A 22790-nucleotide genomic window follows, 5' to 3' on the forward strand; every position below is an offset into this window, starting at 1 on the left:
GACACTTCCTTCTTTTCTAAGCTAAATTAAAGATTAAATATCCTCCCATGTTTATTTTTATTTATGATGTGTTTACCTTTAATTATATATTTAATAAAATTAAAACAAAACGTCAAAAATGGTCCCTATGTTTTCGAAAATATCAAGTTTAGTTCCTAAGTTCAAAAAAATTTGCAGATCGTCCCTGTGGTTTCAAAACTTTTAACATTTGGTCCTTCCGGTTCACTCCGTTACCATTTAGCCGTTAATTCAAGGGCATTTTTGTCATTTCATTACCCAGTGACCATTTATGAGGCTTTCTATTACTTTTTTTTAAAATAAATAAATATATTTAATATGCAATGATCCCACCTCTCTCTCTCTCTCTCTCTCTCTCTCTCTCTCTCTCTCTCTCTCTCTCTCTCTCTCTCTCTCTCATTTTAATACCCAAACCATCAGTAGCCATAAGACAGGTCTCACCACCATCCCTCCTCTCACCACAAAACCATGATTCAACCACCATAACTTATTTGAAGTAGATATGCCCACCAACAAGTAGTTCTCTTAATTCTGCCCAACCACTAGCGAAAATTAGCCCTACTACAACCTGAAGGAAGATTTTGGAGGCAAAATAAAAAAATAAATAAATAAATAAAAAAGATTTGCAAACTGATCTCAAAGTTTCCCCCACTGTGAGTCTATGATGGTGGTTTGAACACTCCAATTCCTCCCGGTAATTGGAGGTTAATAATAGATCAACTTGATTTGGAAAGCCGATTTCGTGAAACAGAATCAAAATTGAAGTGAAATTCTCTAATTTCGATCAAAACGAACTCCAAACTCGACTCTAACGTCTACCGCCTACAGTATTCTTTTAGAACTCTGATTTCGTGATTCCACAAAGAGTACATCTAATTAGACCCTCTCTACTGTCTAAAAGGACTCCTAATCATTAAATCATTTTTTAAATACTATCATTATATAATAATGATAACCTTTTTATTTTATGATTTTTTTATAATTATTAATTAATTATGAAGTAATGATGAAACCTTTTTTTAATATACAAATTACAAATTTCACCTAAATCTATTTAATATCAAAAACTTTACAAAAATATATTTAATGAGAAAACTTTTATGTTATCAAACATTTAAAATAAAACAGCTTTTATATATATATATATATATATATATATATATATATATATATATATATATATATATATATATATATATATATATATATATATAATTTCTAAAAATCATTTTTTATAAATATATTATCAAGTACTTATATATAGCTTATGTAAAAATATCGCTATCAACTAAAAGCATTCAAATTATAATCTATAATTTGTAGTATCTATATTTTTATTTTAATAATGTTTCGATTTTATATAAATAAAATCATGATGGTTTATTAATATTTTTTAAAATCAAAATGATAATCCATACGCTTTGTTTAAAAAATCAATTCAAAAACTTGAAAATTATATTCCAACAACCATACATTGTCTCTGCCGGCTTCCACCATTCGTCATGTGTTGCCGACTATTTGTTCTCCACCTTCTCCCCTTCACATGAAGTAGTGATGTGTCCCATGCAACGGTGATTTGGAGGTTGTGGTGATATGACGACGATGGTCATCCGATTGCGACTGCGACATCAAATAACATACGAGAGAGTAATATAATCTGAGAAAAATATGGTGTTAGGTTAGTACTAAATGGAGAATTTGACTGTCAAATGGTATAGGTTTTTTTTTAATGAAGAATAGGGTCGTAGATAGGGTTGTAAACGAACCAAACGAACACGAACAAGGTCTTGTTCATGTTCGTTCGTTTAAGTTAGCCGAACAACAAACGAACACGAACGGATAAACGAACGAGATTTTCTTGTTCATGTTCGTTCGTTTAACAAATTACTTTGTTCATGTTCGTTCATTTATGCTCGTGAACATGCTAAATGAACATAAACAAACAAAGATAAATAAATAAATAAATACAATTGAACATATATGAACATAAACGAACATATAATATAGAAATATAATAAAAAATAATTGAATATAGATGAATATAAATAAACTTAAACGAACGAACATAAACGAACGTAAATGAACATCATAAACGAACGTTCACGAACATAAATGAACGAACGAGACCATTGTTCATATTCGTTCATTTAACTAAACGAACGATAATTTTTGTTCATGTTCGTTCATTTATTAAATAAACGAACTTTCCGCCAAACAGTTCACGAACGGTTCGCCGAACGTCCAGTTCGTTTACAGCCCTAGCCGCATATTCAATAACCAAATGATTTTTTTAAACTTTTATTTATCACCATACAAATACAAATGTTCATCCACCTGTTTAATTATTCCAGATACATTTTTTTATAATTTTATTTAAACTATTATTTTATAAAATAAATTATATTATTATTGTCATATTTATTTTATCAAAAAATGTTTGAAAAAATAGATAATAACAGAGTAAGTGAATTTTATTTGAATATAATAATTTTATTTAACTATGGTCTTGACCCAAGATTATCCTGGTTGAAATAGTTACATTGTTGGTGGTGGTGCTTTTATTCCACTCGATATGTTTGGAGCTTATAAAAATATTTTGCATGTCATCTTAGAAGGCAAAAATTAGTAAGTGAACACGAGTTTGGTTGATGCACAAAAAAAAAGAACTAAAAAAGGAGTATGCAGTTAAGAAAAAAAAGCGAGTGAGTAATAGAAAAATTAAAAATTAAATTTAATAATATCAATAAAGTTAGTAATAAAAAAATATTATTATATAATAAAATTAGGAATAATTAGGTTATAATGAAAATCAGTCAAATGATAATAATTATCATTAAAAGTAAGACTTTTTCATAAAATAAGAAATTATAATTCTCAAGATTGAAAAAACTGAAACCTCATAATAATTGGAATCCAATAAATGAAGCTAGGGTCCAATTAGTAGGACTCATATTAAGAAAGTAGGTAATAAAAATATACTTATTAAATAATAATGATTTATTGATTAGATTATAATGAGATAATAATAAAAGTTAGTCGAATGATAAATATATGGTATTGATACTTAAAAAGTAAGATCAAAGATAATTATATGGTAATAATAACTTAAAAAATAAAGCTAATAGTGTATGATGGTGATGTAAAGTGGTATGATAATAATAAGACAATATTCATATAATTGATTTTCAATTTCAAACTACAAACTACAATGTTGTACCGTATAATTGATTTTCAATTCCAAACTACAACGTTTCACTAGAAATCAATAAAAATATGATAATATAATAAATAAAGCAATAAAATCATATTGTTATTTTTTGTGATTAATCCATAAAATAAAATTTAGAGCATGTTCAAAATTTTGTTTCATTAAGACAAGAGTTTGACATCTTAAATTATTTGGTTTTTATATAGGGGAAATCTGCGAAAAAGTTCCAATATTTTAGGTTAGTTTATGATTTAGTCTCAAATTAAATTTTGTTTACAAAAAAGGACAGATTAACGGTTAAAACTTCGGATTAACCCTTCGTAACCGGTTTCACAAATTTAGCTGGTATCTCATCTTTTTTCGTTAATTAATCAAAATTTTGGGACTTTTTCATTAATTAATCAAAATTTTAGGGTTTTTTTTATTATTTATTACCAATAAACCAAAATATTTGGACTTTTCTGAAGATTACCTTTAAACTAATATATATTATATGATCTAATTTAATATGTACTATTCCATATCTTCTTTCTTATGCTCTTCTAGGCTCACCGTGTGTTTTTATCGGTATCGTCAAACCCAACAACAAAAATCTCACTCACAAGCCTCGTTAACTCCATCGATTTTCCAAAATTATCCATTCATAACTCTATGATCATCTTTCAATCTCCAAATAAAGAACGGAGAAAGTCCTTGTTGATTACGTGGATGTCCCTATTACCTAACCATTACTTAAACCGTGGTTCCAACACTTAGATGTTCCTATTACCTAACCATGACTTGAACCCATACACTAATGGCGTTGTCCATAGTGTTGTTAACAATAGAAGACGAATCTCACATGTTCAACCACTGATACATTGGCTCAAGTCTTACTTGACCCTTGTTTCCTTACAACACTATAGAAGCCCCAACGTAAGATGAATCCCACATGGCTCATCATTTATTGGTTTTTTTTGTCAAAAAGTAATGCATTTTGGAATCCCCAAATAGACTAAAACGTAATAATGACAATTATTGTAATATCACACCAGTTGTCATTATGACTTAAACGTAACATCACAACAATTGTCATTATTACATTTTAGTCTATTTGGGGCTTCCAGAATACATTAGTTTTTGGCAAGACAAAAACCAATAAATGATGAACTTTTTGATAAAGATCGGAACAGAATCTTATTAATGGATCCAAGATCTCCTTATCATCCCAAGCCTTTTTCTCCTCAATCTTCTTCCAAAAAATGCACTACGATATGCAATATTAGCCCGTCTTTCTCTCTTACAAGCATATAGCTCAATTAAGGCTTCTCTCAGAGTGTTAATATGATAAGGGAGGCGGAAATGAAGGCTTAAGGTCCTTTAAATAGGACACAAACCCTGAAAATTAGGGTTTTCACACTCAGCTCCTACTCGTCGAGTTGGGGTCCTCCAACTCCTCGAGTAGACTCTGGAAATTACGCGACCATTAACACTCTTTACTCGGCGAGTTGGGGCCTCCAACTCGTCAAGTTGATCAGACAACAAGAATATAAATTAATTAAATATTGTACCTGGGAGTCGGGATGTTACACCTATTGTAAAGAAACAAGGGTCAAGTAAGACTTAAGCCAAGGTATCAGTGGTTAAACCATGTGGGAATCGTATTTTGTTGTTAACAAAACTATGGACAATGCCATTAGTGTATGGGTTCGAAATAAGGTTCGAGTCATGGTTAGCTAATAGGAACATCCGAGTGTTGGAACCGTAGCTCGTAAGTATACCAAATTAATATTTTAATAGCTTATGATGGATAGCTTGTTGACATTTTTTTTACAATTAGAGTTAACATTCTTCATGGTTTTTAGTACATAATGTCGAGTTGATTTTTTTTACCTATGTTGAGTTTTTTAAGCTTAATGGTTCATTCTTCATGGTTTTCAAGCCCTATTGTAAAGAAACAAGGGTCATGTAAGATTTGAGCCAAGGTATCAGCGGTTAAACCATGTGGGATTCGTATTTTGCTGTGAACAACACTATGGACAATGCGAATAGTATATGGGTTCGGAAATAGGATTCAAGTCATGGTTAGGTAACAGGATTCATCCAAGTGTTGGAACCACAGTTTAAGTCATTGTTAGGTAATAGGGACATCCATGTAATCAACAAGGATTTTCTCCGTTCTTTATTTGGAGATTGAAAGATGATCATAGAGTTATGAATGGATAATTTTGGAAAATCGATGGAGTTAACGAGGCTTGTGAGTGAGATTTTTTTTGTTGTGTTTGATGACACCGATAAAAACACACGGTGAGCCTAGAAGAGCATAAGAAAGAAGACATGGAATAGTACATATTAAATTAGATCATATAATATATATTAGTTTAAAGGTAATCTTCAGAAAAATCCAAATATTTTGATTTATTGGTAATAAATAATGAAAAAGCCTTAAAATTTTGATTAATTAATGAAAAAGGCCCAAATTTTGGATTAAGTAACGAAAAAAGACGAGATACCGGCTAAATCTGTGAAACCGGACACGAAGGGTTAATCCGAAGTTTTAGCCAGTAATATGTCCTTTTTTGTAAACAAAATTTAATTTGGGACTAAATCGTAAACTGGCCTAAAATATTGAGACTTTTTCGCAGGTTTCCCTTTATATAGAAGCCTCCTCTATCATAATTACGACGTCGAAGTAAACAACATGTGGTAATGAACAATCTAACTTTGTCTTTAATTTCCCTATTATTATTCTTATAAATTCGAATCGAGAGAAATTATACACAATATTGCATGAAAAGAAAGAAATATGAAATTGTTACCAAAGTAGTAAAATGTATGAATCAAGTTCTGAATATGTAAGTATTAAGACCAAGTTTGGTCCACACGTTTTTTTGAACAATTGAGAGATAGTTTCTGACTCGAACTAAAATGTAGGGTCAAGAATACATACATAAATACACGTAGAAACACACACTTGTGTGCGAATAATGGGGGGGAACTTATGAGTAAAAATTAAACTATTGTTTCCTATCTCTAAAAGAAAAGAATAAAGAGAAATGGGAGAAAAGTCTTATGTGAAGCTTACGAAGGAGCAAGAAGCATCGCTACAAGATGTCACACCCGGGGAGCTCAATCAACCAATTGACATTCATGAGGTTTTCAAATTTATCACCAAAATCAATGTGCATATAAATTAATGTTGTATGTGTGCGCATGCATGATGCATATGCATGCATTCGCACATGTATTGATTCATACTGCCTTTGGTTTTGATTTTATGATAAAATTTCACATTCTTTAACACTGAATTGCTAATCTTAGTATCTTTTGATAGTTGCAAGCTCGTAGATGCCCAGAATGTGGACAAGCCCTACCATCAACATATGAGCCACCTGCCGATGAAGATTGGTCTACGGGAATATTTAGTTGTGCTGATGATTCTGAAAGTTGTAAGTTTTGATATTTTGTTTTAAAGCGCTATTTATACATAAACTATAAACCTATACACATGTTCATTTCTTTAAATAATCTAATTGTTCTTTTTAGGCGTGACGGGGTTGTTTTGTCCATGTATGTTGTTTGGGCGCAATGTAGAGAGCCTCAATGAAGAGATTCCCGCAAACAATGCATGTATGTGTCATGCGTTATGTGTAGAAGGTGGCATGGTTTTAGCGACAGTTATTGCATTGGTCCCAGGAATAGATCCAAGTACGTCATGTCTCATTACTGAGGGCCTTCTCTTCGCTTGGTGGATGTGTGGTATTTATACTGGCATGGCACGACAGTCACTTCAACGTAAATATCACCTAAGGGTACTGTACAAAATTTTCTTTCATTATCGATCGAACACACACATATATATATATATATAAGCACTCCATAAATCAACCTATTAGAGAATTAGTTAATTATGGTTAAGATCTTGTTGCAGGATTCTCCTTGTGACCCTTGTGGGGTACATTGTTGTTTGCATTGGTGTGCGTTATGTCAAGAGCACCGTGAGATGAAGTTGCATTTAGCTGAGAATGTCGAAGAGACACTTATGAGTCCACCTCGCATTCAAGAAATGAAAACCATTCAGGAAGAAAACACAAAAGACGTTGAGTCTGCTTCTTCATCTTCATCCTATTCCTCCTCCACTCGACAAGAAAGTGAAGATAGTAAGAATATGGAGCTTCAAGTTGTGGAAAGTTGAGTATTTCACATTGAGAAATAGGAAAAAAATGAAACATTAATGATTTATTTGTAATAGAAAAGGATGAGTTATTTATATAGTGTTGAGAAAAATAATTTAACATTTATAAAAGGCAAATGGAATGGATGATTATGGTACATGTAGGACCGGTCCATTGGTCTATGGTGCCCAGGGCGACATTAATAACAATGTCCATTTTTAACCCTCACATACACAAATGACAAAACACACATAAGGATCTTAGAATCCTATTTTCTAACATTAAAAAACTCTGAGCCTTTTCTGTGTAAACAACCAAATCATAAAATGTTTAAAAGATTTAATACACATATAAGCTAATTCCTACGATCATATAATATTTAAAAGATTTGATTATTTTACAAGTATGAAGCCTAACACCCTAAGCAAGCTAATATGTATTTAAAAAACTACAGCCTCTTTACTATCATTTTATAAAATAAATTTTCATTGTAATTTTTGAATTTAACCTAAACAAAAAAGCAATATAGTTATTTTCTAAACAAATTTGTGAATATAATCATCTATCAATACTCACACACATATACACGAGTGTGAGAGAGAGGCCTTGTGGTAGCCGGTGTGATTCCACACTTCAGAAGATGGAAGTGGTGGACCTAAAAGTCAATGAGTTGCAGTAAAAATTTCATAAATATGTTAGTATGATTTAAGATCAAGATCCAAAAAAAATTACAATAACTAAATATAATTCATTATTTTCAGATTTCACCAAAACCTATTCTAACAAAATACCCTAAAACTAATACACGAATAGAATAGATCCAACATAAGCAAAGGGGTAAGGATTTCTGCGTGTCAAGAGATAGATAAAAGTAAAAAAGCATTTGATCAAAAATAGATTAAGAAAATCTCAAATTTTAACAACATAGATACACTCTTTACTACCCTTCAGATCATCCATATTAAAAACTACAACAACTCAAGATAAACTTTACCACCAAACCCACATAAGGGCAAAACCGTCCATATCACTCTCTATTACATGAAACTCAAAAATTTAAAGAGAATAACTTCCTGAGGCACTTTATATTCAGCATCTAGTAAGTTTTATGTGTCGTTTAGTATCCTGATACTCGTCTCCTTGTCTTCTCCTAATCCCTTCGTCTTCTTCAAGTAGGTGTATAATTTAATTTGTTGAGCGACTTGGTGGCTTCCCACTTTCAAATTTAGGTCGACGCCTACCTTTTTCAATGGACTGGACTTTGTTGTCAGACGTATGGATCGTTTCGTTGGCCCAAATTGAATATACCCATAACATCTTCCATAAAATTGATGCCCCCATAACTGTTGCTGCCCTGGGATGTAGCCCTTGGTATAGGACAAAGGTTTTTAAAAGGGTAGTGATTAGTACACAACAATTTTTCTTCATACACAACTTATGCTTTGTGGAGTTGTACAATACAACATTTTAAAGCACATATTGTTGTGTATAGAGAAAAATTGTTGTGTACGAATACTTCCCTTTCAAAAAAGATAATGTGAAATATATACATTGTCACTCTAAATAACGAGACATGACTTGACGGCAAGGTCAAGACTCAAGTTTTATGAGAAATGACAAGTTATAGATTTTCAAAGATGTGATATTAGGCAAAAAATTTGTGTATAATTTATATTTTTACAGATAAATATATATGTTCTTTACTATTATCCAAATTCTATATATAAATGACTTAAAGTAGTATTTTTATGGTGTGAATTGTGACGTAATATGCGAGCTTTGGAACAAATATGTCTTGGCAAAATCATTACTAACTTTTTAGAACATCGCTTATGAGTAATCACGCTACTGGAGAAGTGAGTATCAAAGTCACATATGTGCGACATATAGCGATTGTTGCTATATTTTTCAATCATCGATGATTTTTGCTTTTTCACTTTGTGTTGGTTACTTAGGGATTGTACATGGATTGATGATGATTCAACTTACAATTTCTATTTTTTTTAAACGAATAAATGATTTATAATAAAAAAGTAGGAATGACATGATAAAACGATAAAATTACATAGCATTTGTTTAAAATTGGGTTTTGAAGCAAAAGAGTCCAACATTAAGATTGTGTATTCTGTCTGGAACCCAATTATAAGAAAATAATATTATACTATAAATAATTGTGTCTTTTCTTGGCTTGTTAGAAGCAAACAATGGAGCATTTCTAAAATTCCAATGCCCTGCTATGCATTGGAAATAACCACCTGATGCAACTTTTTCCTTTTAGCAAAAAAATGAGGTGTTATCAGCCGGAGCACAAAATTTCTAACTCAATGATCCATTAAAATAATAATATCACACCACCTTCCTGATCTTTCTAGGATTTTGGGAGCAACATCACACTTCATGATCATTCTCCTAATTCCATTTGTTTCAAATAGTAAGAAGATGAGAAGGAAGGTCAATACATTTCTAAATAGAAATGTAAAGAACGCAGAGTTCCAACATAAACAGTTACTTTATATAATGACCAATTTGTTTTTAAGAGTACAACTCAATCCTCGCTACACAGATCTAAACTCTACTTTCTCCTAGATATAACATCCCCAAAAATCATGACCCAAAGTTTCGTTTTAAATCATTAATAAAAACCATAATTATCAACCATTTCATTCATAGACAAGAATAGTTATCTAAAATTAGAGTATCATCTCAAAACATGTTCTTTTTATCAGAGTAAACATCTCAGGCTAAAACTTCTTGGTGTGTGTGATGCGATCATCCTGAGCCCTTCCCTCCGCTACCGAAAGTACCTGAAACCAAAACTAAAAACAGTAAGCACAAAGCTTAGTGAGTTCCTCAACCTACCACATACCAATACGCATAATATATCACACATAAATCAACGATGGGACACCGCCCAACTGCATTGAGACGAACCCGACATCGGACTCCTGTCCGGCATAGGGCTCACCCCGGCATCCAACCGCATCGGGCATCGGGCTCACCCCGGCATCGGGCTTACCCTGTCCCATACACAACATAACACATAATCATAAAATCTACATCAGGTTTTCCCCGACATCAGGCTGAAGCTTGGAACATATAACATATAACATATAAACTAGCATACATCGGGCTTACCCCGACATCAGACTGAAGCCTGGAACACATAGCACATAACATACAATATGCATCAATCATAGAGACATCAAGCATACATAACTACTTCTCGGGACCGCCTCGGCATCGGACCTTACCTGCCTCTAGGCCCCGCCCGCTAAACACATACAATCATATAACATATAAACTAAACATACTCTACTAAATTCATGTTCTAAGGCCTCGCCTATCGTGGGCCCCGCCCCTATCCTTCTTTTGATAAGTCATGGAACCCCGCCGATGCTCCTGCTGATAGTGAGATACGGGTCCCCATCCACACTCACCTCCCTCCTAACTCGGTCCCTTCCCCTGCTCTGCTACTAATGAGATACAAAACCCCTTCCATACTCTGCTAGTGATGAGATACGATACATCTCCCACTCTCACCTCCCTACTAGTCACATACAAGTATCACATAGACAAAAAGTATAAACTAACATACAAACATTCCCTGGGCACCCGTCCGACATCGGACCTTGGTCCGGAATCACATAAACATAACCCTTCCTCGGGCACCCGCTCGGCATCGGACCTTGGTCCGGAATAACATACTAGCATACAGTACCTAGGGCTAACTGGTATTCCTACTCATAAACTACATGGGCTGGAATTGTGGCCTTAGACCCATTGACACAGTGAGGAGACTCACCTCGTACTGCTGAACCCTACTGATACTCCTCTGGTTGCTGACTGGCAATTCCTGAACTGCTGACCCTTCGGCTTCCTAAACTACCAATACCAAACATCACTTAGTCCGATACAATAATCCTTCTTAGGGTAAAATGAACATTCTACCCCTACTCCATCTTGGTCCATATCTAAGGCCCAAAACTAGGTAAGCTTTCCCAAGCCCACTAGTGGTCCACTAATGGCCCAATTTGCTAAATCGGGCCCAATCCATCTAATGGGCTTTACCCTAAGCCCAAACATCTTCTTGGCCCACATCATCTGACTTCTACTGGCCCACTAAGGCCCAAAGTACAAAGTGTGGCCCAATCTAAGGCCCAATAACACAAAGCCCAAACTGATAGAGTATAGGGGGCGTACATTCATGTACGCTAAGCGTACTAGCCGATGGTGTGTAACACCCAAAATTTCAAACCAATTTAAACTTTAAAAAGACATGTCAAGTTCATCAAAACATCACAACTTTGTTTTCAAAATACTAATTATCATAGTTTTCCCAGAAACATAAACATAATAGGAGGAGTTGTACGATCACATCTTTGCCTTGTTGCGATCCCCTGATGTACCTGAAACAATAAACTGAAACTGTAAGCCCGGAAGCTTAGTGAGTAACCCCTAAAATATCGATACACATACATTCCACATAATCATGTCAACAATAAAATATCATAACCAACTTAACAGAACAGCACGTAACGGGTCCACAGCTTTACAGACTGGAATACCCCTAGGCCCACGGTGTGAGTCTGGAATGCCTACCGAGCCATCAGCTCACATCTGGATTGCCACCGAACCCTCAATACGAGTCTGGAATGCCTACCGGGCCCTCAGTTCGTATCTGGATTGCCACCGAGCCCAGAGTACGAGTTTGGAATGCCTATCAGGCCCTCAGCTTGTATCTGGACTGCTCCCGAGTCCTCAGTATGAGTTTGGAATGCCTATCGGGCCCTCAGCTCATATCTGGAATACTCTGGGGTCTGTTGGCTACGCACGGAGCAGTACAACCTCAATCCATCCCACATAACATATAACATAACTACTGAGCATGCAATAATCATATAACATCACAGGTAGTCCTACAGGTCTACCTAACTGGCATAACCACTAGCATGAAACACTAACTTATTCTCAATAATTAACACTACTAGGGTAACATATCCAATGGGCTGGCCTTGGTGACTTAGACCCCTTAGTATAGTGAGGACAACTCACTTCACAACTGATGTCAGAAACTAGTAAGCTTCAACTCCCGGATCACCAACACGAACTTCACTACCTATAAATACCATAAAACCCTTTTCATAAGTTTCTAAATTACCAGAATACCTCAGAAGTCAACTGGTCAACTCTTGGTCAAAGTCAACACCCAGATTCAAAGTCAACAGTCCATGTTGACTCGACTCGTCGAGTTCAGTTCACCGACTCATCGAGTCCTTCTTGAACTCGAGAAGTCATGAAATCCTTGATTGGTTCGTTGAGTTCTCCTTTAACTCGCCGAGCTCATATGTGTCCAAGAATCGGGAGAACCCTAGTCGACTCGCCGAGTTCAAGGCAAACTTCAACGGACTCGTTGAGTTGTTCATCCAACTCATCGAGTTCACGGCCAAATTCGCCAGGCTCGCCGAGTTGCTCATCCAACTCGTCGAGTCCTCGCAGACCTCCATCCATGCAGACGCTTTTTAAGCCATGGGAAGGCTCCAAATTACATATCCAAGCTTCTAAGGCATGTTTATCACATAAAGTTGCAAACTTTACGCACATGCAAGGTTCTAAAGGCCCTAAATGACCAATCTATGCTTCCAATGGAGCTTTACACCTTGGGAGAGTCTCATTCTTGCACAAGCTGGAAACTTTATGTAATAAGAAGCCCAAAGGAGCACATTTATGAAGTTATAACTTCAGATCTGAGGTTGCAAGGAAGAATAGCTTCAAATCATACTATGAAAACCCTAGAATTTGTCCAAAGAGGGGATCTAGAATGAATGAGGTTAGGGTAACGATTTATACCTTCCAGAAGATGCTAACTACAATAGATCTCAGGTCCTTCAAGCTCCTTGCTTCTGAATGCTTGATCTCCAAGCTCTTTTCTCCAAGAAAATCCTTCACCAAGCTTAAGAATGCACAAAATGAGCTCACACACATAATTAGGGCTATAGAGGGACACAAAGTAGTGAAGGGGAGGCTGGGGATGGCCAATGATCCTTTAAATAAGGTGAAATACCCTGAAACTTAGGGTTTCATCTGCCAGCTCCTACTCGTTGAGTCCCTTTATGGACTCGGCGAGTAGACCACTAAATGCGCGATCCCACATCGCTACTACTCGACGAGTAGGGCAACCAACTCGTCGAGTAGTTCTTTCAACTAAATAAGATTTCATTTAATTCCATACCTGAGAATCGGGGCGTTACATGGTGTGTACGCTGGGCGTACCTGCATGTACGCTCATCGTACTCCCCCTATTAAGTTACTTTCCCATTAAGTACTTAACACTCTACTCCAGAAGCTGCAAACACACATCCAAGTCCTTTTCCATGTCTTAATCCATAAAGTCGCTGACTTGGTGAGTTAACTTGGCCTAAACAAGCCCAAAGGAATGATATTCCTCTTCCATAAAGAGGGCTAGATCTCATGCATGAACCCATTAAGTCAATCAAGATGGAGACTTTACTGCTTATGGGACCCTTTTAGCTCTGAGGGTGGCAACCCTAAACTCACAAACGAGATGTCATCATAAAGGTCCATTCTTGGGACCAAAATAACTCCAAAACCACACTACACTAGATCTAAGCACTCTTAAGTAAAGTTATGAACTTTATACCTCCAAAGAGTTCCAAATGAGGATGTTATTCCATAACTATAAGCTCTAACTTCCCAAGTTCATCCTTGCCAACTTCCTCTTTTCTTCTTCCAAGCTTACACCACCAAAATGAGCTTCTTGAAGTCAAAATCACCTAAGGGTGAAGAGATGAGGCATTCTAGGGTTTCTCTAATGTTGGGGGACAGATAAGGAGGCTAGGGTTTGAGCCATTATGCTCTTTATATAGTGGCTCACCCTAAAAGTTAGGGTTTCTGGACACTGGGTATACACCAAAAACACCCGCGACCTTATGACCTTATACGTTGGGCCTAACCCAACCTTACGCTGGGCTTACTCGCGTGCTTACCACCTTGCATGGATGGTCCTTCTTTGTCATTTATTTCCATTAAGGGCCAATAACGTCAATAACTTCAAAAGTGTCATAACTCCTTCATTCCAAGTCCATTTCCGACGAACTTTATATCCACGAAAAGGTGGTGAGAAGCCCTACGCTTCTAGCGACACACCCCAACCCAAAACCTCTCGAATAAAAATCAAAACCCATAAAAGACCAAAACACCCCTATCCTTGGCCTCTGAAATCCATAAATGGATACTTCCAGAATAGGGTGTTACAGTAGACCTACTCTCAAAGATTTACTAAGAATCAATGAAGTAACCTTAATCAGAAAAGAAGAAGAACGATATCAGAGAGAGATATTTTATCTCAACACACATACATACACAATGAGCAACAACTTAATGTATATCACATTAATTATAAACAAACCCTTACATACTAACAAAAATACAATCCAACTCTAACTCCAAAATAAGACAAATGCACCTTGTAGACTTCAGACTTATCAAATATAATAACAAGAATCCTTTTATTTATAGATTGACCTGAATAGATGATTATTCAACACCCCCTCTCAATCTAATCAATGGAAAGGATTTATAAGATTCAACTTATCATTTAAAAATTTATGTTGATAAAACAGACAAAGATTTGGTAAAAAGATCAGTAACCTGTAATGATGTATAAACCTTATGAATCTGCATAATACCATCATAAATTTATCATGAATGAAATAAACATCATTTTCAATATCTTTAGTTGTTTCATGAAAAATAGGATTAAGAGCTAAAAGAATAGCAGATCGATTATCACAAAACATAGGAACATGTTTTACAGTTGTTATTTTCAAACCACTAAGAAATTTCAAAATCCATAAAATCTCACAAGTAACAGAACCCTGGGCTCTGTACTCAACGACGGCGGAGGACCTTGAAATTTTCAAACCAGTAAGAAATTTTCAATATCTTTTGTTTGTGTGTTTTCGTTTTCGTTTTGTTTTGTTTTGTTTTGTTTTGTTTTTTTGTTTTTTGTTTTTTGTTTTTTTTTAATACTTTTCCAAGATACTAAAGTATCTCCTAAGTAAATTGTAACAACAGAAATTTTCAACCAAAATTTTCCATTTCTAATCTCATAAAAACACGTGTCATATTATTTAAACACCAAATATCAGTCAACAAAGTTTTCAAAACATTAAATCAAATCCAGGATCCATAACTCCGTCTCAAGTGTGTGTGTGTGTGTGTACAATCATGTCGGTGCCTTCCCGCGGTCCTCTGAAGTACCTGAAACACATATTACATAACACGGTAAGCACGCATGCTTAGTGATTTCCCCAAAATACCATGTACATAATTAGCCACTCGAGGCTATAGCTCTACGAGACCTTCCGGTCAATTGTGTCTCAGCGGGACCTTCCGGTCCCATAACTTTGGTAGACCTTCCGGTCCTACCCATGATGACCTTCCGGTCCAAACCATGTTAACCCTTCGGTCTAAACCATGCAAACATATACATATCACACAGAACATATATCACATAACACTTATAAACAAATAAGACATTCTAGTCACACATAATTACCAATCGGGGTAAGGTATAGTGAGAAGACTCACCTGTCAACAATCAGATTGTCTCGAACTCGTCTCACCCATCTAGCCTCCGCCTAACATACACAATAGATACCATATTTAATAACAGCACTCACAAGGCCATACGAACCCTTCCTATGTACTCGCAGAGGGGTAAAAGACCATTTTACCCTTCTATGGTTCCACAAGTCCACTTGTTGACCAAACCCTAAAAGTCAACAGTTTCATGTACACGGGGCGTATGACCCTCTATGTTGGGCGTACAGCCTCGCCATGCATCGGGGGATCCTTGACCATACGTTGGGCGTACCAGAATTACGCTCGGCATATGGCCCAGTTTTGCTCTTTCCACTTATTTGGTCTTAACCCGCTAAGACCTTACCTCCAAACCCATATATGGACTTTTTATAGGCTCTTACTCCATAAAGTCTGAGTCTTTAATCCCTCGCATGGCTGAAGAAGTCTCAAATACTAAAACCCCACTTTTGCACACAAATGGGCTCATAACACATGCATGGGGTGGTCATGAAGTCCAAGATCCCATTTTTATGATTATACTCTACTAAGGACACTCTAAGGAGCAGGTATTAGGTCCTGGAGTTGAACAAACTCATAAAGTTCCAAACTTTGGGACCAAAACCCTAAAATGGTCCAAACATGCACATATCAAAAAGATGAGAAAGCTTTGAGCTTTTTACCTCCAGCAGATCCTCCAACCTCAGAAAAGCTTAGATCCAAGGCTTACACTCTAACTCTACCTTCTTTAAGGCACCTCCTTCACTTTAAGAATATATCAAGGTTACTTCAAGCTCACAAATGGACTCTCAGCACAAGGGACGCGATTTAGGGTTTATGAGAGGGTTGGAGACTGGAAACGGTGGCCATAAATGAGGCCATCATGTTCCTTATATATGTTCGGTTATGAGCATTCTAACACTCCTAAGTGTACATGCAACCCTAAATACCTTGGATCTATGTTTTCACTATTATACATGCAAATAAGAACTTTCCAAGGTATTATCAAAATCTAGCATACAAAACAATGAATGTAACTAGATAGAATACATACCTCTTTGATGTAGGAATTCTTCATGAAGCTTGAGTGCCTAGTGCCCCAAGTGTGACACCTCAAATGGTCACACAACACCAAATACACTTGGAATAACTTGAGAGAATTCTACACTTCATGAAAATCGGCTAGCCCTCTCTAGAATGATACTAGTGGCCGATTTTGTCAAGAATAAGATCTTTATATAGTGTTACAATTAAGGTAAACCCTAATTGTCATGACTTTCCATTTCCGTGGATCCATGGGTTCAAATACACCATGGAGCATCCATGGAGCATCATATGGGTTTTGGCCCAGCTAGATAATCCATGGAGCATTAGCCCACTATACAAGTATAGATGATTTACACAATCAACCCATATATTTAATTAGTCTTCTTTTGATCACTTAATTAATCCTAGATTAATTCTTGATCAATACTAATTAAATAATCTTATTATTCTTATTATTAATATACTAGAACTTATAATATATTAATAACCATAAGTGTCTTATTTCTCTCATTATAGTCTTATCCAAATGCATGATGCCATGCAACCCAAATGGACCATGTCGGGTCGGGTCAAGTCTTACCAATTATAGTTATGGACTTAGACATTAATCCAACAGTCTCCCAATTGGATAAGTCTAAAACTAATATTGCGTATGACTTCAGGAACCGACTGGCAATCATAGCTCTCAAAAGCTTCTGTCGAACTCTTGACCTTGTAGATGAACTCTGACCTTTGTCAATGACTTGTCCATTAGATAAGGGATCATATATTCCTCCATTCTAGATATCATATGGACTGAGACATGGATTATAATCATTCTCTCTGTCCATTTGTTGTTTCTTGATTTCCGATTTATAACGACTGACTAATTGAACAAATCAAATCAGTCCTGGCCCGGCCGAGCACTTCCATTTGTCATCATCAAATCATCGAGGGGCCCACATATATCGCTTTTATCCCGAAGGTCAAAGGAATGGATAAACTTCGACTCATATGGCTTGTTCTACTACTTGTTGAATCATACACGGCGACACGTTTTATAGCACCGAGTTACCAAATGTGTTTTCGTGCAATCAATGTACTATCAACTCATAGTAACAACTCATATCTCTAGCTTTGAAGAATATAAGATATTATCGTCTCATGATCACTCGTGATAAAATCCATGAAGTGATTCCAATGAGCGCGGGTTGAATCCAATACTCAGAACTTATGAGCACTCATGAGTGTTGTAGCCCTTTGTCCAACACCTTAGACCTCTACAAGCCAACCCATGACAATCTTAATTCATATCTACTTCCAACATATGACCGACTGTGGATGGTTTGAATAACTTAGTCATTCCGGAAGGATAACCCAATTTATTCGGGAAGTCAAAACATGCAAAGTGAAACACAATAATAATTGAATCCAATATGGTATCAAAACCTATGAACATAAATAAAACACATTTTATTTATCACCATATGATTACACATTATTCATTGTATACTGTTTCAGCTATCAACTTTATTCTTGAATTTAAAACAATAGTTGTCCCATGCTCCAAGCATGTACACTATGTTTTCTAAACACTAGTCATGTCATACACCATGTAACGACCCGTCTCTGGTATGTTGCTTTATATTATTTATTTTAGAAGTTTGTAGAGGGACTCGACGAGTCTATGGCCCGACTCATCGAGTAGAGTCATGATCTTGGGCATCGTATAGATCGGCGACTCGGTGAGTCCATATTTGGGACTCGGCGAGTCAGCCTGCCAAGTAGAAACCCTAAATCCCCGGGTTTGCACTCTATTTAAACCATCTTATGAGCCCCCAAACTCGTCTCCTTCACCCTCAAAGCATTATTTGGCAAACCCTAACCATTCCATTGAGTATTTGAGCTTTTCTTGTCTAAATCTTGAAGTCTTGAAGAGAAGAAGGAGGCTAGATCCAAAAGAGAAGAAGAAGATCCAAGTTTTTGCACCTATTTCAGAGTATCTTGAGGTAATAATCGGTTTCTTCCAGTTTTGATGATTGATTCTCCTTTATAAGCATATTAAGCCAATTCTTTAGCTTGTTCTTAGTAGATAAATCATATTGGATGGATTAGCTTTCAGATCTAGCCATGTTTCAGTTCCAAAAACGTAGATCTATCAACTTTATGAAGCCATTTTGCATGATAGCCCTGGATCTACTCTTCCAAGTGTCTTTTTAGCCTTTATATCCTTTTGTATGCATTTGTACACGTAAAGTTGGGAACTTTACATGGTAAACCAGCCTTAGGAACTCAGATCTATGTATTGTATGCAGTGGTTTTGAACAGAATAGAGTTTTTAGTAATTGCATGCATGTGACTCGGCGAGTCGTTCTTCGGACTCGGTGAGTCGAGTCGCGAGTCCCCGATCCTTCCCCTTTGAGTGATTCCGAGTGGAGACTAGTGAGTAGTGGAATGGACTCAGTGAGTCGGAGGTTAGACTCAGTAATGGAAGGACTCGGCGAGTTGTTCATACAACTCGGCGAGTTTAAGGCAATCTTCATAATTTCAAGAACAACTCGTCGAGTTGTTCATACAACTCGGCGAGTCGGATGCAGATAGTCTGAGTTTTAGAATCAAATGGGAACTCGTCGAGTTTAATCCATACTCGACGAGTAGCAGCAAGCAGGGTTAAGAAATGAGAGTAGGGACTCGGCGAGTTGGCGGCCCAACTCGGCGAGTCAGGTCAACTGTAAGTTGACTTTGACCAGAAGAGTTGACCTTGACCAGGAGAGTTGACTTTAGCCAGGGGTAAAAGAGTCATTTTGCCCCAATGCAGTTATTAGTATTTTGATTGAGTGTATTTGTGGAATTGTAGCCGGGGAGATACCGAAGCAGCAACAGATAGCTTCCAGAGCCATACACTCAGCAGCCAGATCACGAGGTGAGTTTCCTTCCAATAGGAACGGGTCTAAGGCCACAATGCTGGCCCGTATAGCTAGTAGTAGTTTCCGGACTTCGGTCCGATGCAGATTTTATTATGTTTGAAGCCTTCGTGGCTCAGTCAGGATTATGTGTTATATGTTCCGGGTTACAGCCCGATGCAGTATGCTATTTATCTGTTCATGCTAGTTGATACGTTTGTGCTATGCTATGATCAGTAGTTCCGGACTTCTGTCTGATGCAGTCAGTTCCGGACTTCGGTCCGATGCAGTTAGTTCTGGACTTCGGTCCGATGCAGTTAGTTCCGGACTTCGGTCCGATGCAGGAGGCAAGACCTCAGTAGTTCCGGACTTCGGTCCGATGCAGAGGGCAAGGCCCTAGCTAGTTCCGGACTTCGGTCCGATGCAGTGGGCAAGGCCCAATATGTGTTTATATGTATTGTATGGTATGTGGTAGTTTGGGGTTGCTCACTAAGCTTCGTGCTTACAGTTTCAGTTTTGGTTTCAGGTACTTCCGCAAGTAAAGGGAAGAGCTCGGGTTGATGGCATCGCATACACCACAGTTTCAGTTGTCCTGGGAGATGTTTTTAGTTTTTCATAAATGTGATTGATACAGATTTGATACAGTTCTACATAAATATTAGTTACTGTTTTGAAACATTGACGTATGGGTGTTACTTTGTGATATTATTTTAGTACTTTTAGTAATTTTAAACAAAAATTTTTGGGCCGTATTTTGGGATGTTTCAAGTTGGTATCAGAGCCTTGGTTTGAGGGATTCGGATACACTTCCGGGTGTGTATGAACTCAAACTAAGGAAACGATAAAGATTTTCAAAAGAAAAACGTTTTGAAAATGATTTTGGAAAAAAGAACTTAGAAAGAAGAAGAGTTTTATAAAAGGAAAATGGTGTGGCGTATGCGATCAACCGAGCTCAAGTAAGTACTCCTAAATTACCCATACAAGTTATGTTATGATTACCAGTTTTAATTTCAGTAGAACAACATGCTAGAATAGGACTAAGAATCTAGGAGGATGCCTTATGTGCCTGCTATATGTGCTTCAGCTTTTCGAAATTTGCATGCTAGTATTGAGTAGAAAATAGTAGGATAGCCTGTTAGGGTTATGCCTGATAGTATGAGCTTAGCATTGTATGCTAGTACAGTATTTAGTTATGAGAATAGATTTGCTTGAATAAATTTCCTGTATCCGAATGCTGCTTGCTTTGTGCTTTGTGGGACTCTGAGTGATCGGAGTTAGCCATTAGGTGAATACGTCACATCACATGCGATTAGGGTTGAATAATCTCAGAGTGTTAGATTTGGTCCTATTGCGTAGCTCTTGTTTGAGTCTAACCGTTGTAGGGATGAGTCTTTTACTCGAAGGATTATCTGAGCCTCATTACATGTGATGGTGTTCAGGTAATGACTAATTAGCATTACAAGGAGGCCTTCAGCAGCTGAGGACTGTTTTGAATGAAGTTAGAGGTTTCCTCTAGGCAAGCCTAGGATGAGAGTAGCAGTGATCAGTAGTAGTAGAAGTGACTTGGTGGAGTCAAGGCAGTTCTTGAGGAAAGTATGGATATACGTGGAAGGTAATGGGCCCTTATTACTGAAAACAGAGGATCCGTACTCGAATCAAGGAAGGCCGAGACAAGATCGGGAAACTAGTATTGGTATCAGTGATCCCTTGAGATATTTCAGTTTTCTGATGTTGCTATGATTTGTTTCAGAATGGTAGTTTTGTGTTCGAGGCCAGCAGTCGACAGTTCAGGTGCCGGAGGGGGATCAGGACCAGGCCCGGAGGTCGGGCAGTTAGATGAGCAGACCAGAGAGTTCCTTTCTTCTGAGGTTACTCGTATCATACTGGAGCAGACTCCTGTGATCTTCGGTTCGATCAAGGAGGGTATTCTAGAGCTGATGGATGAGAGATTGGGCACCTTCCGTGCCGAGATGGCGGCCATGATGGGGTCGCGCACACTTACGTTCAGGGAGTTCAGGGCATGTGGAGCTCCAGATTACCACTGGGCTCGGGACCCCATAGCGAGTACTAGATGGTTGGCGGATGTGGCCAACGCTTTCCGCACGAGCAGGTGTCACAAGGGGGACAAGGTTAGATTGGTGTCCTGTTTTCTGAAGGACTGGGCACGGGATTGGTGGGAGGAGGTCGGACATACCATTGGAGATGATGCAGCGTTAGATTCCATGACCTAGGCTGATTTCTCCACCAGGTTCAGGGCGGAGTTTGCACCGGTTATCGAGGTGCAACAGTTAGTCAGGGAGTTTCAGGACCTCACCCAGACTACGGAGACCGTGGCGGAGATCACCGCCAAGTTCAGGGAGAGGGCTCTTCTCGTTCCTCAGGAAATGAAGAAGGCTCGTTATCATGAGATGCTGCGGAGTGATATCCGCCAGTTTGTGAGCCGGTCCAGCTGTAAAACGTTGGATGACATGATTGCTAGGGCTCGGGAGAGGGAGATTGACCTTGAGATGGAGAAGAAGAGGAAACCGGAGGCGGTTTCGGGTACAGGCAGTTCGGGAAAAAAGCCCAAGGTTTCAGATCACAGATCCAGGAGTTATCAGGGCCACAATCGTTGTGGCAAGTGTGGGAGATTGCACGACGGGGTGTGCAAGGCAGGGAGTTCCGGCTGCTACAAGTGCGGTCGGACTGGGCATTTGAGCAGGGATTGTACGTCTCCTGCTACCGCTATTGCAGCATCAGATCTGATTTGCTTTCAGTGCAATCAGAGGGGACATAAAAAGTCCTAGTGTCCGAGTTTAGCTGTTGCAGTGAAGGTGGTTGCACCTACCCCTGCTACTTTGAGGATTACTGATGGCGGCAGGGCCGAGCAGAGGCACCAGT

General features: G+C 37.5%; 1 protein-coding gene across 1 annotated transcript; it reads left to right on the forward strand.

Moving 5' to 3' along the window:
• Positions 1-6209: 6209 nt before the first annotated feature.
• Positions 6210-7415, forward strand: LOC145034131 (cell number regulator 6-like). Its single transcript, XM_078982509.1, has 4 exons — positions 6210-6360; positions 6540-6654; positions 6752-7017; positions 7137-7415. Exons 1-4 carry the CDS (start codon positions 6262-6264, stop codon positions 7398-7400), a joined length of 744 nt encoding a protein of 247 aa, XP_078838635.1. The 5' UTR covers positions 6210-6261; the 3' UTR covers positions 7401-7415.
• Positions 7416-22790: the final 15375 nt, after the last annotated feature.

This window comes from Lactuca saligna, chromosome 3 (assembly GCF_052625555.1).
Source record: "Lactuca saligna cultivar CGN05327 chromosome 3, ASM5262555v1, whole genome shotgun sequence".
Classification (NCBI taxonomy): Eukaryota; Viridiplantae; Streptophyta; class Magnoliopsida; order Asterales; family Asteraceae; genus Lactuca; species Lactuca saligna.

Excerpts from the sequence above, each read along its gene's own strand:
- LOC145034131 (XM_078982509.1), top strand. The coding sequence starts at position 6,262 with ATGGGAGAAAAGTCTTATGTGAAGCTTACGAAGGAGCAAGAAGCATCG. Across the intron at positions 6,361-6,539 it reads AACCAATTGACATTCATGAG|TTGCAAGCTCGTAGATGCCC; the intron begins GTTTTCAAATTT and ends ATCTTTTGATAG. Across the intron at positions 7,018-7,136 it reads AACGTAAATATCACCTAAGG|GATTCTCCTTGTGACCCTTG; the intron begins GTACTGTACAAA and ends ATCTTGTTGCAG.